General features: G+C 55.0%; 1 protein-coding gene across 1 annotated transcript in view; it reads left to right on the top strand.

Annotated features, from left to right (window-relative positions):
- IGFN1 (immunoglobulin like and fibronectin type III domain containing 1) overlaps positions 1-16,239 on the top strand; it is a 54,344-nt gene that overhangs the window by 20,502 nt on the left and 17,603 nt on the right. Inside the window, exons 4-9 of the mRNA XM_056110530.1 lie at positions 9,087-9,213; positions 10,733-10,868; positions 11,561-11,660; positions 13,509-13,553; positions 13,776-13,821; positions 14,342-14,519. Coding sequence (XP_055966505.1) covers positions 9,087-9,213; positions 10,733-10,868; positions 11,561-11,660; positions 13,509-13,553; positions 13,776-13,821; positions 14,342-14,519 — 632 coding nt within the window. The remainder of the gene's footprint in view (positions 1-9,086; positions 9,214-10,732; positions 10,869-11,560; positions 11,661-13,508; positions 13,554-13,775; positions 13,822-14,341; positions 14,520-16,239) is intronic.

Raw genomic sequence — 16,239 nt, 5'->3', positions numbered from 1 at the left:
CCTCCTGCACCCTCCACACACACTTCCATACCCCCAGAGCAGAGATGAATCCATGATTTTGGTTCTCTGGGGCTCAGTCATAACAACAACAAATGCATTCCAGGCTTACCTCTCCATGCGGTAAATAGCAGAACCGGGGCTCAGAGAGCACCAGTTAAGCCCGTGATCAGGAGCATGGATGGCAGTAACCTGCGTGCCATCCCCACCTGGCCTCAGCCATCAGATATGGGGGCCGCTCTAGCCATTGAACTGGCCAAGGTCGGGGAGGGAGACGTCAGCGGGGTAAGGCGAGAGCACCCAAACTGCATCCCGCAAGCACGGTGAAAACAGCAAATGTAAGTGAGGGACTGAAATGCCACAAGGCAGCCAAGCACTCAGTCTGCTGCCCTTTGGCTGCTCAGGCCACTGCTACCTGTCAGAGAGCTGCCTGTCGGCACCCAGCAATAATAACAGTGACCCGACAGTGACCCAACTGGGGGGCTGGAAGGCAGGGCTGTGCTCCCCCCATGACCATCAGTAACTGTCCCCTTCCCAGTCCCCAGGAGGGTCCTATCCTGGGCATTTGTCATCAGGGCCATGACAGTGACGTGCCCAGCCCCCGCGCCTCTGTGGGCCTTGCTGTGCAGACAGGGCCGTGCCCGGAGCAGGGATGGGATTTCAGCCTGATCCTGGCCGCCAGCTGCTGGGATTTGGGGGAAGTTGGGAGCACAGGGAGGACAGCTGATCCCCAGGGAGGAGTCACACTGCTGGGGGTTGAGGCTGGGGATGTGGGGAGGGGAGGACATCATCCTGGGTCCCTGAATTGGGGGTTCCAAAAGTCTTGTCCCCAGCTGAACCTGATTTCCACCTCTTCCTCCATGAACTGGATGGGTGTGGCATTAGATTTCAGAGCATATGACTACCTGACTCTATCCTTGGAAACCCCAAGTCAGAGGTAGGGAGAAGAAGAGCACCTGTAGAATAGGGGGACCTGTCTGTCATGACTGGAGAGTTTTTACACCCTAACTTACCCATACACGGAGGCCTAAGCTGTTCTAAAGGGATATAATACAAAAAACTCAACAAAATGAACACCTCCCCAAGAATATGTCAGCCAGCTTAGATTAGCATTTGTATTTGAAGGAATGATACAGAGCTTCACGGACAGGCAACAGCTTATGGAACTCATAGCTTTGAAATCAGTTTTGCAAGCAGTATTAAAGGGACTTCTTTAAAGGATGGGACCAACTTCCCAGCACGTGGCATTGAGCATGGGTGCTCACTCTTACATTCATGGTTGCCCTCCGTTAGATTGTACAAAAAGGTGAAAACCATAAGGTGACCAGCCATCACAAATGGACTTTTATCGACTTACTTTCTGGTAACTCCTTTTGCCGGTCTATTCAATCTTGTTGGGGCAAGCAATCTGAAATAAATTTGTTATTGAGCCTGCTGTGAACAGTCTGGGGCCTGGGAGGGAACCTGGGGACACTGTTGGAGGGAGGGTCACATTGGCAGTGGGATTGTTTTGGAACGTTGTATGCCTGAAACAGCTTTATTATGAATAACTTCATAAATCATGGTGTCTTAATAAAAATTTTTTAAATCTGAAGCAGATGTGTGCATCTGAATCCATGTGGAATCTTGCAGACTCCAGAATGAACAGCAGCATCCAACTGCAAATGTGTACCCCTATGAAGATTCCTGGGTGTAAGACCTGAGTGGGGACTTTGGGGGGCTTCTCCTGTCCCAGAACGGAATTGAACCTCCAAGAGACCCACCCCATTTAAGGAAACCAGCTGCAATTGGGTTTAGCCAGAACCCCTCCTTGCCCAAAGAGGATGCTTCCTTATGGGGTGACCAGGGGACTCAGTAGACAGAGCTCCAGGCTGTCTCCCTCCTCTGGGCTGTGCCTCCAGGATGAGGCCCGATGAAAGGAGACCCAGAGGGGAGGCTCACTCTGGCCTCGGGGAAACCCCAGAATATGTGAGCAGAGACCGTGCACCCAGGAAAGACCTGAGACGTGAAAGCTGAGGCCAAATGATGGATGTGTCACTCGAGGGGAGAGGAGGGTCATACCCCTGATGCCATCACCCAGACAGGAGGGAGAAAGAAATGCGGGCAATGTCCAGGTGTGTGGAGTGGAGAGAGAGAGCAGGGCGGGAGGGCGGGGGGGGGGTCATCCAGACTTGGGCTCCAAGGCCTGAGCACCCTGAGAATCCATCTGGGCTTGGGCCCAAGTGCCAGGAGGAGCTCATGTGTCCCCCCGTCCGGACTCTGGATGTGGGGGAGTAAATGGGAAGCACAGAGGCCCCAGAGTCCATTTCTAGCAGCAGTCACATGAGATCCTTCGAGAACCTTCCAAGGACTGTATTGAATCTCAAGGTTCCTGGTGCCCTTGCTGCAGCCTGCTCAGGACCACTTCCAGTGGGCTCAAGGTGGGACTTCCCAGGCTCCTCCCTGTATCTCCCCAGCACTCTCAGACCTCTGGACTCAGTTTCCCCGGAGGATGAGATGGCAGTGCTTTGAGTTTCTCAGAGCAATGAGTGGATTTGGGAGCGTGTTGGTGAGGTCCCTGCATCTACACCACCTGATAGGAGGCTCTGCTTTCCCAGGAGAGGTGGCTGCTCTGCAGTGGTCAGGGGACCTGGGCTGGGGTGACACCACCTCATCCCCCTGGACCGTGGCTGGGATGGGCGGCAGGGGACACCTCCTTCCAAGGGGCACTCTGCCTTATCCCACAGTACCCTGTCCAGGGCCAGCCTCGAGGCCAGTGTGACTGACAGTGTGGGCAGTGGCAGTGCCCAGCTCTGAGCTCAAGGAGCTTTCCAGTGTCCAAGAAAAGCCCGGATGGGGCGGGGCGGGAACTTGCCCACTTCTTCCATCCTGTGCTCCCGACAGTGCCCAGAATGAACTCCGTGTCCTCCCAGCCCATGCCTGAGCAGCTGGGACCCCATGTCCAGGGGGCGAGAGTGCCCAGTATTCAGATACAAGTAGACTTCTGGCCTCCCCTATTTAGGATGGTCTTAGAATTTATTTTTTGTTATTTTTATTATAGTTTTGGGGTTACACATGGTGGTTCCCAGGGCTTACTCCTAACTCTGCTCAGAGATCACTCTTGGCAGTGCTGGGGGGAACTTAGTTGGTGCCAGGATCAAACTTGGGTATGTTGCATGCAAGGCAAGTGCCCTACTCACGGAACTATCTCTCCAGTCCAGGATTTCTTCCTATAAGAACATCTCCAGAAGTTAGGGCTGGGGATGTAGTTCAGAGAGCAGGCACGAGGCCCCGAGCTCCATCCTCAGCACCGCCTGGTCTCCATACAGCCCCTGGGAATCTTTGGGAGACAATGCCCCCAGCCCAGCACTGCTTGGTGTGGCTTCCACAAAGATTTGTGAATACAGAGAATTACCAGGAGCCTCAGAATGGGGCAGGGGCTGGCCCTTCTACCCTTCACCTTGTGTGACCAGTGACCTACATGGCTGGCGCTGGCCTGACTCACTGTCCAGGTCTAGGGCCTGCGCTGTGAGCTCAAAGCTGCCACATGTGAAATGGGTCTGATGTTTCCACATCACTGGGCTGCTTGCTCGTTAAATAAGACACCTGAGAGAGACATGTGCCCAGAGGTGTGTCCCCTGTGAGTGCTGTCATGGGCAGTGATAGGAGAGCTGATGTTACTGTCAGGTGTGGACAAGCGTACTGAGCAGGACGGTGCTCACCTCAGTCTCACCTGGGCAGTGGCTTTAGAGTCCTTCCTCAGTGCTTCTCTCTATAATGGACGAGAGCCCTTAGGTGGACCAGAGGGAACCCTGCTTGAGCTCCCCAGGCCTGAGAGAAGTGACCAGCTCTAAGAAAGGGGGACATGGAGCCTGAGTTATGGTATAGCAGATAGGACATTTGTCTTGCAAGTGACTGACCCGGGTTTGATTCTTGGTACCCCAAAGATCCCCTGAGCACTTCCAGGCTTGACTCCTGAGTGCAGAGCCAGGAGTAACCACTGAGCATCTCCGGATGTGGCCCAAAAAGCAAAAAATAAAAGAAAAAGAAAAAATTAAAAAGAGGAGGTTGGATGGGGCCCACGTTCCCGAGCATGCAGGTAAGAAGCAACAGAGCTGAAGACGCAGAAGAACATCTGCTATGTTGCAAGAGCCCAGCGAGGACCAAGAGTAAAATCTGCCATTGAGTTGTTGTCAGAAGCTCTCAACAATCCGAGTCAGCTCTGACCTTCTGGAAGGTTCCACATTGCCACCCCCATCCCCTGGCCCCAACAGAAGTCTCCTGTGGCCCCGCACCTCCTGAAAGCTGCAGCAGGGACTCCTCCCTACCCCTTTCTTCCCTGGGGGGTTTGGAGGACGAGGACCCCCCTCCTGTGGCCTTCAGACCAGCTGCCCTGCCCTTTCAGAATAGGGGATTGGCGCCTGACTCAAGTTTCTCTGTGGCTAAGGCTGGCTTTGCAAGCGTGAAATTGCCCTTGGGGTCTGCAAGGGATCCATTTCATGCAGGTGGGGTGAGAAAGACATGAGCCCCAACTGGCTGAGGCCTGGGCTGCCCCATGGGGCAAAGCACTCTGGCCAGGCGAGCAGCTGTGGGCACACGTGGGTGTATGGACATGTGTGTGCATGTGTGGATGTGCATGTGGGTATGTGTGTGTGTACCTGGAGAGAGCAGCCGTGATGATGAAGCCTCCACTCTAGGGTAAAGAATGGTTGGAGGAGGCTGGAGTGATAGTATAGCAGGTTTGCCTTGCACATGGCCAGCAGAGGGTTTGATCCCCAGGACCCCATATGGGCCCCTGAACACCATCAGGAGTGATCCTGGAGCACAGATGCTGGGTGTTGCCAGCAAACAAACAAAAGAATGATTGAATATCCCTCCCCCATTCAGTAATGGTCCCAAATCCCCAAAACGATGTTCTTAGGGCAGAGAGCACTATTCTCTCTCTCTCTCTCTCTCTCTCTCTCTCTCTCTCTCTCTCTCTCTCTCTCTCTCTCTCCGTGTGTGTGTGTGTGTGTGTGTGTGTGTGTGTGTTTGGGGTGAGGGAGGGGAAAGACTGTCCCCTGGCCTGTCCTCAGTGTCTCACCAAGTTGGAGAGACCGATTCTGACACGAAGGCTAAAGGCAATGACAGCAAATGACTTGGGTCTTGAGGCCCCTGTATCACCCTGTGTTCCAAGTCCAAGGATGTTGCCTAGAATCAGGATGGCCAGGACTGAGTATTGCTGGTGGAGCTCATGTCAATGAAGCAAGATGGGGTCTGGAAGGAGTCCTTTGTGGGAGTTGGGTCTTGACACCTACTGTGCATTCCGTTCCCCTCTGGAGGGAGACAGAGGGATCTGATGCCTGGGCTGTGTCCTACCCCACAGACACCAAGGAAGGATGGAGGTGAGGCCCCTGTCCAGACCTGCGATGAGGCTCGTCCCTTGTCAATGAGATTCGTGAGGCAGGGACGGGTCCCTTTACCTCTCAAAGGGATAGGAGGCTCCACAAGATTATGCCAAGGCAGGGAGAGGGTGTTGGAAAAAGCTGCTGCCATGGAAAATCTGGGTGCTGGAGAAAACCCCCAAACAAGAGTCAGAATAACCTCTCATTGGCTGCAGGGGTTACCAGGGAGTTCCTTAAAGGCTTTGTTAAAGGGGTAAAAATTTCCCCTTTAACCCTCTTAGTCACCTTCTGCCAATGTCTGGCCCAGAACCTCTCCCAGGAATTTTTATCCCCGATCTGATGACCCCAGCCACAGGCAGAGAGCAGCTAGTGCTCCGGGTTAAAGGGGAGGGAGGATGGGGTGTGAACCACTCAGCTGCCTCAGACCTCTGACTTCTGAGTTTCCCTCTTGTGATGAGAAGACCAAATCGGGGCACTGTAGACTACAGGGAACCCCAGCCTGGCCTGCTGGTCATCCGCAGGCTGGGACAAACCCACCAACTCCCTGGGAGGTCAGTAAGGGACCAGAGATGCTCAACACTGGGTCCAGAGCCACCCTTCCTCTCCTGGACTCCTTCCCATGCTCCCGGGTTGGACGCCTACTTCCCACTGGGCCTTTCCAGTCCCTTTTACCTTCAAATGTCAAGTGGGAATTGTATGCTCTTGCTCCTTCAGCTTACAAACAGTTTCATGTATTAGCTCTTAGGTTACAGATCAAAACTCTTGATGGTCCAATTGTCCGAAGCCCCTCCTGCTGCCCCCTCCCGAGCACTCCAAGCCCCCCACACCCCCCAACCCCCATCCATCTGGGTCTCTGCCTCTTCCTCCCTTCCGCTTGCCGCTGGCCAGAGGCCCTGCCATCCACCCACCTTTGTGTCTATTCGCAGGCTAAGAGGGCCAGGCCCAGGGCGCTGAGGTGGTCAACATCTATTTGTTGAATAGGTTAGACGCTGACTCCCAGAGCTAAAACATTACATTCAGGTGCCCCGTGCTCTGTACGCACTTGAGTGTAATGTAACCACCCCATGCTCTGAACAATGCTGTGACCCTTGTAGAACTGTCAGGGCCTGAGTTCCTGCCAGGGTCTCCGCTTGTTCCTCTACTCCCCGCAAATCCCTGAGCTAGCCAGGCTAACCCTTCCCTCCCGAGAAAGATCACTTTCACCAGGAAGCCCTCCTGGCTGTGTGAATGCCAGGGTTCCTCCTGCTCCACACTCTCAGTGGGGGGCACCCCATGGCAGCATGTGTTACCTCTGTCCCCATCTGTCTGGGTCGGTTCCAAACCCTGATTGGCATCTCCAGTATTCCCTACGTCTGTATGATTCTGCGTGTTTGTGGGCCCCGGGGATCAGCTTGACTGGCAGTCGAAGGTTTCATGGCACATATGCCCCCGTGGAAAGCAGTCATCTGGGTGCACCCCTTGGAGAGGTGGAACATCGTCTCTAAGCTTGTGTGTTTAAGTGCTTAAAGCTCTGAGAATGGTGAGTTGCATGAGCTGATGTCATGGGACTGTCCATTCCTGACCTTTGAGGCCCAGCTGGACCCTGGGGGCCCTGCCCTGCCAAGTGGGAGCTGGAGGAGGGGGGAGGCGAGGCGGGGCGGGGCGGGGCAAAGGAACCAGAGTCTATATCCTACCAGGGCTCCCTCCTGCAGTCATGCAGAGCTGCCGTGGGAGGGAGCAGGCAGGAGGCTGAAGGCTGCCTGAGTACAGGTGAGTGGGCCGCACCCCCCTGCACCCCACGGCCTGCCTCGACCAAGGAGGGGCAGAGAGGGAAGTGTTGGCACCATCTCTCACAAGGAGTGGTTCAGCAAGGGGCCGGCAGTGGGCATGATGCCAGCCCCTGGACGCTTCTGTGACTGGCAGTTCATGCCCCGGTAGGCGACTGCAGGATGCCCAGTGGGGTGTGGGTGGGGTGAGTTTCAGAGTCCTGCCTGGACGCGTCTGTCCTGACTCTGGCTGTTCTGGGCACTGCTCGTCAGAGAGTATGAAATGAGAAGCAAGTTCAGCATCTGGCTAGTGGTCAGAGTCAGGACTCGGGGCTGGGACTGGCCCTGTTTTGATCTATAGCCTGATGAACAAGCCAGAGAGAAACCCCATCCTCCTGTCTTGGATCCTAGCACTTGACGGGCTGGGAGTGGTAGGAACCTGGGTCCCAGGACGGGGCAGGGGTTGAAGTCCTCAAGAGAGACCAGCCCTGAGGTAAGGACACAGGCAGATATTCAGGGCTGCAAAGGATTTTTGGGGGGGCTCACACCCAACTGGGCTCAGGGATTATTCTGTGCTCAGGAATCATTCCTAGTGGGCCCCAGGGACCCTATGTAGTGCCAGGACTGAACCTGGGTTGGCCATGCACAAGGCAAGTGCCCCATCCATTGTACTATCACTCAGGCCACAGGATTTGTTTTGTTTTGTTTGCTTTTTGGGTCACACCCGGCAATGCACAGGGGTTACTCCTGGCTTTGCACTCAGGAATTATTCCTGGCAGTGCTTGAGGGACCATATGGGATGCTGGGAATCAAACCCGGGTTGGCCGTGTGTGCAAGGCAAATTCTCTACCTGTTGTCCTATTGCTCCATCCCCCAGGATTCATTTTTTTTGGGGGGGGGCTGGGGAGATAACACAAAGGGCTGGACCCCTGGGTCAATTCCTGGCACTGCATGGTGCCCAGAACTCCTAGGAGTGACCCCTGAGCATTGCTGGAAATGGACCACAAAGTAGGGCTTCTCTAGTGTGTGACTGAGCCCTGGAGGAGACAAGCTTTCCTTCCGGGCTCCTTCCCGGGGACCCCGTCTTTCTAGTCTGCCACCAAAGAGATCTCCTGCCGTCTTGTCACAGAGCTGTGTCAAACATGACTGATTTCTGGAAAGAATGGAGTTGGGGGCTGGAGAGATCGTCCCGCAGGGAGGGCACGTGCTTCACATTCAGCTGACCCTGGTTTGATTCTCAGCGCCCCATATGGTCTCCTGAGAACTGCCAGGAGTGATCCCTGAGCACTGCTGAGGGTGGCCCCGAAACAAAACAATACAGAGAGATCATTCTGCATCTGTCCCTTTTCCTACGTCTGACTTCACTCAGTGAGATCCTCCAGTTCCATCCATGTTGCTGCAGCTGGTGCAGTGTTGCTCTTGCCTGGAGCTGCACGGCAATCCCTATGTAAATACATCACAACCCCTTGCTCTTTCTATCTGTAGTTCATCATTTGGGTTATCTTGGCCCTTGTACAAAGTGTGGTGATCTCACATGCAATTCTCTTCTCTTCTCAGAGTTCCGGAACCCAGAGCTATCTCAGGTGAGAGGGGAACCCCCCAACCCCAGATGGGGGCGAATAGGAGACAGGGACCCACACAGGTCTTGGGAGGCAACTCTGCCTCTGTTTATTTAAGTTTTGTCTTTGACTCGCTTTCCCAAATAAAGGAACACAGCTCCTGTGTTCCCGCTCCTCCTGCCCTTCCCAGCGACCCCCAACAGCCCCTTCCTGGGGCCCTTCTCACACAGATGGAGAATCAGGCCCCGGCACCACAAGAAAATCCCAAAGTGCTGTTCCTGGGGATGAACTATGACCTAGAGCTTCTGCCCAATGGGGAGGTGGAGAGGGGGTATTTCAGGGGCTTCCTCATAAAGTGGGTGGGAGGTTGCTCTGTTCCGTGAGGAAGGGCGCCCCATCTGTCTGTCTGCCACCTCCTCCAGGGAAGCCCCTAGAATCAGCCTGCACCCCCGGGATGAGCGTGCGACCACTGGAGGTGGAGGTCCCGGAAGGATGCAGCCCACCTGGCTTCCGGCAAAAGCCCATCACCCTGGCTTTGCAGGAGGGTAAGTCGGGGAGAGGCACTGACCCCCGCCCCCCACATCTGTGCACACAGTGCAGGGACCTTGGAATCCTCATCTCACCAGGCCTGAGTCCATCCGCAGGTCACATGCAGGTGGGGGTGCCCCCTGGGTTCCCATAGGGAAAGGGACCTAAGGGACGGAAGGATTCAAGAGAGCAAAGGGACAGCACAACGTGCCACTGTGAGAATGACCTGGGGAATGGTGCGGCAGGCACGGGGAGGACCTGGGGCTCCCAGTTCCCTCCCAACCCCCACCCTCCCAACCCCCCGCCTAGAAGCTGTCCTGCCAAGAGGCCCCATAAGGTCCCTGGAGACCCAGTTTCTCATCTCCCCCTCCTAAGGCTGTGACACCATGTGTCCAGGAGCCCACTCTAGAAGGCCATGGGAGCTGTGCCAGGGAAACTATGGGAGAGGGGCGCAGGTGAGCCTGTGGGCGGCAGACTGGCCCCTCTGAGCAGCCTCAGTTTGCAATGGAGAGGCACTAGGGGCCTGAGCCCCAGGCAAGAGACCGACCCTAGGGATGGCCTTGAGTCTTTATTCTCTTGATTGAGAGACCCCTGGGCAGCCGGGGGCCTTGAGAGTCAGCTGCTCTAGGCTTTCATGCCAACCAGGGAACTCTGGGGGCCTCAGCTGCAGTAGGACCCTGTATCCGGGGACCAGCTCCTTTGGGCCCCAAATTCCTTCTTCTCCAAGGTGACTGGGGCCCCCAGCAGGAGAGTGAGAGTGGGCGGCCCTCTAACCCTCTGGCTCCTTCCTCTCTAGTCCTGAGAGTCCTTCAGACCCCTGATCCCTCCCCCTGGCAAAGAAATGCCCAGCCCCATCCTGCCTGAGCTCCTTTCCCAGAAGGTTGGTGGGAGGCAGCCCTCTGTCAGGCACCCAGGTTCTGAGGTTTCCAGCCCTGGGCATGTGCCACTGAGTCCTCAAGCCAAGGGGGCAAAGGCATGGAGCACTTCCCAGGACAGGAGAGAACCCCGCGACGTACATGCCTGGGACCAAGTCCAGGGCCTCACCGGTCACACACACGTGGCCACGAGGCACCCCCAGCCCTGCAGTAAGGCTTTATTCCCTTTTAATTCTTTTGGGTACCACATTTGGCTGTTCTCAGGGCTTACTGCTGGCTCTGTGCTCAGGGATCCTGGTAGGGCTCGGGGGACCTTATGGGGTGCCGACATCAAACCTGGGTCGGCTGTGAGAATGGCAAGTACCTTAAGCACTGTGCTGTCTCTCCATCCCAGTCACATTTTCTTATTTGACTTTTGGTTTGGGGCCACATGGGGCAGGGCTCCAGGGCTGCTGTTGGCCAGGAGTTCGGGGGTCACTCCCAGCAGTGCTAGGGGACAGCGTGGTACAGAGACCAAATCTCAGCTGCCCACGTGCAAGGCCTGGGCTTTAGCCCTTTGAGTGACCTTCCTGACCCAACTCAAGGCAGGATCTCACTGGAGTCACACTGCCGCCACCACCCCCTGGCCTTGCCAACCCCCTGCCTGCCTCTCCCTGTGCAGGGAGGACCGCCACCTTCCGGGCCCTGGTGTGTGGGGAGCCCAGCCCCGAGGTGTACTGGGAGAACAGCACCGGCAAGCTCAGCAGTTCCAGCAAGTTCCAGATCTCCTCTGGGCCGGGCAGTGGGGAGCACATGCTGCAGGTGGGAGCCCCGTGCCCCAAGCCCCATTCGGCCACCACATGTCCCATCCCCAGCCCCTGAAGCTGCTCTCCATGGAGACCTCTGAAATCAGAGGCCTGAGTGATAATCCCAGACACCTCACCCCACTCCTTCCCCTGCCATCTTGGTCTTGGAAAGCACTGGACATCCCTGTGCCTTGGTTTCCCCATCTGTGAAATGCGTTCCTGGTAGACAGTACCTACTCAATGGGCTTATGTAAAGTATTTGTGTTAGTGGTTCTGTTGACTCTGCCTGCTTGTGGAAAACCATCTCTGTGCTTGGGCCTAGCTAATCATGTAATCAGGCAACGGGACTTAATCCTGAACAGCTATGGTTTTGTGAGGCAATATTAGCTTCATCTTAGAAGAAAATTAAGATTCAGAGAGGTTAGGTCACTTGCCCGAGCATGCACAGCACACTCTACATGAGAGACTTTATTCAATCCAAGAACTACTTAAAAAGGGGGGGGGGGCATATTGTCTCAGGCGACAGTCATCCATCCACTCTCTGAACCCTGATATTTTCTGGAGGGAGGTCTGTCTTCCTTGATGAGGACTGTGGGTTCAGGAAATCCAAGAGGCCATCTTGTCTAGCTTTGCAGCCCTCACCCTTAGCGTGGAGGAATTAGGGGCTCGGGGGGTGCAAAACCCGCTGCTCTGCCCTTGCGCCTGCAGATCCTCAAGCTGACGGGAGAGGACACGGGCCTGTACCGCTGCAGAGCCGCCAACAAGTGGGGCCAGGCCACGTGCTCCGCGAGGCTGACTGTGATTGAAGGTGGGTGACCTGGCCTGGCTCAGCACCGCGGCTTCGGCCGACCCCTGGGCGAGTCTGAAGAGAAATCAGAGGCCTGGTGGGGCGCAGGTGACCGGATGGGGCAGAGACAAGGGGTGCTGCTTCCCCCACACGCCCCACTCCCTGCACCCAGACCATGGATGCTGCCAACAGCCCTGGGAGACACAGAGCCGTGCCTGTCCCCGGCCGAGAGGGGCACAGGAGACCTGCACTGTGGGCTCCTTTGAACTCTTCGGGGGCTGGTTTTCTGCTTGGGGCCTGCTCACTACTGCACTGCACGGGCCTCCCCCTCAGGCCAGACCATCTCTCCGACTTGTTTGCATAGTGTTTCCCATGAGGGGGTCACACCCCAGTACCTCAGGACCAGATGCAGTGGGGGGGGGGTCGTCACACCAGGCTAGCTGTGGGCAGGCAGGCACTTAGCCCCCTGGTAAGGCACTGTATCTTTGGCCCAGTATTTCAACACTCTCTTTGAATATAGCTTTTATTTGCTTTGCGGGAGGAGTAGGGGGCATACCCGGCTGTGCTCAGGAGAGACCCCTTGCCTGTGGCTGACCCTCATTCGAACCCCCTACACTGGTGGTGCCTCAGACTAAACTGTGGTCAGCCGCATGCCAGGCAAGCACTTTCATTTCTGTACCGTCTGGCCCCGAATATCTTCATTAGATATATATTTTTTTTCTTTCTTGATGGGAGCACACAGAGGGATTGGACCACACCCATTGGTGTACAGGGTTTACTCTTGCTCTGTGTTCTGGGCTCACTGCTGGCTCTGTGCTCTGGGCTCGCTCCTCCTGGCTCTGTATTCGGGGCTCATTCCTGGCTCTGTGCTCAGCGCTCACTCCTGGCTCTGTGCTCAGGACTCATGCTTGGCTCTGTGCTCTGGGCTTACTCCTCTTGGCTCTATGCTCAGGGCTCACTCCTGGTTCTGTGCTCAGGGCTCACTCTTCCTGGCTCTGTGCTGAGGGCTCACTCCTCCTGGCTCTGTGCTCAGGGCTCACTCCTGGCTCTGTGTTCTGGGATCACTCCTGGCTCTGTGTTCTGGGCTTATTCTTAGCTCTGTGCTCAGGGATCAGTCCTTGCAGTACCAGGGTCATCTACGTTCAAGGCAAGTGCCGCCCTCTTTCCCTGGCCCAGTATTTCCAGTGTATTAAAAGAATTGTTGACACAGAAGAACTGGAGGGTAATCCCATGGCTGTCCCTAGGTCTGCTCTCCACATTTGGTTATGTTTCTGCTCACGTGGCTTACACATTCCTCAGAGTTGCCTGAGCTGCCATGGGAAAAAACCCGGCATGGGCACTGGCCAGTAACCCTTTCATTCACAAAGCGGCTCGTTCAGAATCCCCTGGCAGAGTCTGTGCCACGCGGCCACTCCTCATTGGAGCGAAGCTAGAAGCTAGAAGCCAGGATCAAGGTTTTACCAGGCTCCTCAGGGACAGAGCAGATGAAGGACAAGGACGAGGAGTGACCACATTAGCCTGAGGGTCGCGTTGGGTGCAGACCTTGAGGAGGTGCCCTCAGCTGGGATGGGAGCTGCTTTCCCCCTCACACAGGCTTCAGTCTGGGGCTGGCCACCAGGGGCATCCTTGCTGTCTGGTGTCACCTGCCTGACCCCTGGAGACTTCTGAGTGGGGGAAGCTGACGGGGTTGCCTCTGTCTCAGCCATGCTCAGGTTCTGGGGTCTCAAAGCTTCTGAGGAAGAGACCTCAGCCCAAGTGTTCCTTGTCCCTCTGACCTTAGAGGAGAAATGAAGGATACTCTAATCTTCCCTGGAAGCACCTCATGACCTTGTCTCTCTCCCTGACTGTTCATTTCTCCGTCCTCTCCAGTTGGCTTCCGGAAGAACCGGAAGCGGCAGAAGGAACCCCAGGAAGGTAGGTATCGCTCCTTGAGCGTCTCTGGAGGAGAGCTACTCCTTCCCTGAGCTCCCCCATCTGTGAGACCTCCCCTCTTCTCCCAGATGGCTCATCCCCAGCCCACTGATGTGGTCCTTGTAAATGTTCTGGGCCCGGATTCTCCCTCTCTGCCTGCTCCTTGCTCCCTGGCCTGCTTTACTCACTCACTGCTTTACTGCCTCCTTCTGTGCCTTTCTCTAGATCTCAGGAAGGAGCTTGTGGACTTTCGGAAGATGCTGAGAAAGAGGTGGGCCTGGACCCTGGGGGTGGGCTGGATGGAGGCTCCCCAGTGCCTGGGTCCCAGCTCAGCCCTCCCCTTCCGTCCACTGGCAGGACACCTACAGGGCAGCTGGCAGGTGGAGATGGGCACAGGGGCTGAAACTTGATGTCCTTGAATGAATCATCTCTGACCTGCCTGCTGATTCTTTTGCAGATGAAAGGGGGCGCTCCATTAACACTAGCATGTTTTCCAGTCCAGTGCATTTAGGGATATGATTGGATTCCTTAAATAAAAGCAGGCCGCATGCACCCTGGAAGGAAAGTGTTAAGCCCCCGAGGCCGTTCCTGCAACCCCCTTTGGAGGCCTCGGCCCCAGGCTCCCAAAGATGGGATCGCCAGGAAATGGGCCGACTCTGCTGGGAGGATCAGGGTCCCCCCAGGGCTGGGGCTGTGGGGGGAGGCCCCCACCTCGGGGTCCTTCCAGCCCTGACAGTGGTGAGGTCCAGGTCCAGTTCTCTAACCTCCGAAGTGCTGGCCCTGCCCCCCAGGGCCCCACCGCCGGCCCCAGAGAAAAAGGTGGACTCCGAGCAGGTGTGGCAGCTGCTGACCACCGCGGACCGGAAGGACTACGAGCAGATCTGCCGGAAGTACGGCATCGTGGACTTCCGGGGCCTCCTGCGCAAGCTGCAGCAGATGCGGCGAGAGCGGGAGGACTGGCTGGCGCAGGTACCCTGAGCTGCACTGCACAGTCGGACCCGAGCCTGTGTGACCCCTCTGCAGGCGGAGCTCTGGTCTCGGCTTTTCAATTTGTCCAAAGGTTCTTGTGCCAACCCTGCTCCAGGGGGGGCTCTGGGGGAAAATGAGAGAATGTGCTAGAAGCTCAGTCCCTTCCCTGAGATCATTGTCCTCAGCCTCATCATCATAGTCCTTCCTCATCATGGGGCCTGGGGGTCCGCCTTGTTCCTGAGGGCGTCAGGAAGAGACAATCTCACCCATATTTTCTCTCGCATCCCTGCACAGTTTCTCACCCTTTACCTGACTACACCCCCTTCTCATCTCGGTTCCTTCCTGTTGTCCCCTGCCCTACAGGTTGGACCCCTAGTCCCACACTATGCCCCCTCCGTTTATGCAACTTCCTCCTGTGCCCCCTTGGCCTACCATGAACTCCCTTTTGGAGGTGGTGCTATGAAGGGAATAGAAGTTCTTTCCTGCGATGAACCCAACTATGGAAGGCGTCTACCAATTTTTTTTTCTCTCCCAGAAATACAAAAGTCGATTTTATTCTTCTGAAATAGTGTTTCATCAGCTGATGGTCATTCATCAAGTCTCCCATCTTGGGACCTAGGTTTTGTCTCCACCACCCTTCCCCTTTGATTTATCAGAAGGTTTTCTACCCCAAGGGACCCAGCCCCGGTAGCCGAAAATCTCCAGAACCCAGCCACTGCCATGCCCACAGCCGCTCTCCACACGCTGAACATCACCCATGAGTGAATCTATTCCTGGACCTTGTGGTCGCATTTGTGGCCACGCAATGCTTCAAACCACACACCCTACCCATACTCCAATATTACCGCACCACATTTATTAGGGTTCAAAGTAGGAGGCAGCCAATCTTAGAGGGGAACATACATTTTTTAACAGATATGTGTGTGTGTGTGTGTGTGTGTGTGTGTGTGTGTATAAAGCACACAAAACTCAACCTTTAACACCATATTAGTGATCTCTTATAGAAGGGCTTAATGGCGGCTGGGTGAAATACAACAACCTCGCACTCTTTCCTCTATGGATACTTTTTGGTAGCATTTTCCAGCGGTTTTTCATAACAAACAATACAAAATATATTATTTAGGTTCTGCTTTGGGGCAGGGATTGAGGTTCGGAATGGAAACATCTGAAAGACGGTGGTGGGAAGGTATAATGGTGGTGGGATTGGTGTTTGCATATTAAATGTAATGAAATATTGTGAACTACTTTATAAAGTAGTGTGCCTTGCACACAGCCAACATGGCTGACCCGAGTTTGATTCCTCCGCCCCTCTCGGAGAGCCCGGCAAGCTACCGAGAGTATCTCGTCCTCACAGCAGAGCCTGGCAAGCTCCCTGTGACGTATTCGATATGCCAAACACAGTAACAACAAAGTCTCCAATGGAGACGTTACTGGGCCCGCTTGAGCAAAATCGATGAACAACGGGAGGGTCTTTACCTTTACCTTTTACTTTATAAAATAAATTTTTTTTAAAATAAAATAAAGAGATCTTTCCTCTCAGCTACTCATGATTTAAAAAAAAAAGAGAGGCTTTTTTTATGAAGAAGTACTGCTATTTATTCAGCCACCGATAAGCTGATTGAATTGGGCATGAACTCCATCTTACTTTGTTTTTCATTTTTTATAATTTTATTTATTGAATCACCATGAGAGCAGTTACAAAGCTTTCCAAAGCTTTCGG

This window comes from Sorex fumeus, unplaced genomic scaffold (genome assembly GCF_029834395.1).
Source record: "Sorex fumeus unplaced genomic scaffold, SorFum_2.1 ptg000010l, whole genome shotgun sequence".
NCBI classification, from domain to species: Eukaryota; Metazoa; Chordata; class Mammalia; order Eulipotyphla; family Soricidae; genus Sorex; species Sorex fumeus.
Note: the sequence above shows the minus strand (reverse complement) of the source record. Positions and strands in the feature narration are given on the sequence as shown.